We start from the raw sequence: 909 nt of genomic DNA on the forward strand, positions 1-909 counted from the left end.
AGCTGAGTCTCTGGAAGATGGTTTTGCAGCATTTCCCCTTGGGGTCCACGCGGCACACCCCCACTTTGTAAGAAACAACCAGTATGGGCTCCTCGCAGACCACTTCATGCTCTGGAAACTCCCCCACCACGCGACAGACGTACTCCTTCTCCAGCTACGGGGAGAGACAAGAGCAACGCTCAGAGAACAGAGCGGAAAATGCTCCCCGCCCTGGTTACGCCCCAGTCCCATCCTCTGCTCCTCCCTTTGTCCTCAGTGAAGTACACTTGTAGGCAACACTCTGCTGAGATTTTATTACAGCTCGATAGGAAAAGAAAAAAAAAACCACCCAACTATTTAAAGCCAAGTTTCTCTCATGCTTTCCCCAAGTAGTCAGGAAATCAAAAACACAAGGGCCTGGCTCATCTTCCTCATGTTAAATTCAAGAGCATCACAGCACCCTTCATTTTACAGCCTAGAAGCTCGCCCCCTACAGCTACAGCTCTGTTCGGGTCAAGAGCCACTGGGAAAATGAGAAAACATCCCAAACCTCTAAATCTGAGGGAGAATGAGATGCCTGACAGACATCAAACTGCTCTGCGCCACCCCAGGCAGTCTGCACTGTCCCTTAGGGAACAATTCCCTCCAAGCTAATATTACCAAAATCAAAGACACGTGTAGTCAATCTTTTTCTCTTGCCACCTCTCATGCGTCCTACAGTACGAACAGTAAGGTGACCACAAGCTGTTTTAGGAACTTGTGCTCACTAAGACCAAAAACGTGGCTGACTTTGGACCTGTTACAAGAAAATACGGTGCTAGAGACCCCCAAACGCTGCAGCCTTCAGCTCTCACCTGTCTCTCCCGAACCTGCTCATCGATCCTCTTCGACACCTCTGTGGTCTTGGCAAACATAAGCACCCCCGAGGTC

The 909-nt window shown here is 49.8% G+C and overlaps 1 protein-coding gene across 1 annotated transcript in view; it reads right to left on the reverse strand.

Moving 5' to 3' along the window:
• RPUSD2 (RNA pseudouridylate synthase domain containing 2) overlaps window positions 1–909 on the reverse strand; it is a gene marked incomplete at its 5' end in the record, with an annotated part of 2,062 nt that overhangs the window by 801 nt on the left and 352 nt on the right. The window contains 2 exons of the mRNA XM_010136886.1: window positions 2–154; window positions 834–872. Coding sequence (XP_010135188.1) covers window positions 2–154; window positions 834–872 — 192 coding nt within the window. The remainder of the gene's footprint in view (window position 1; window positions 155–833; window positions 873–909) is intronic.

This window comes from Buceros rhinoceros, unplaced genomic scaffold (assembly GCF_000710305.1).
Source record: "Buceros rhinoceros silvestris isolate BGI_N320 unplaced genomic scaffold, ASM71030v1 scaffold25925, whole genome shotgun sequence".
Classification (NCBI taxonomy): domain Eukaryota; kingdom Metazoa; phylum Chordata; class Aves; order Bucerotiformes; family Bucerotidae; genus Buceros; species Buceros rhinoceros.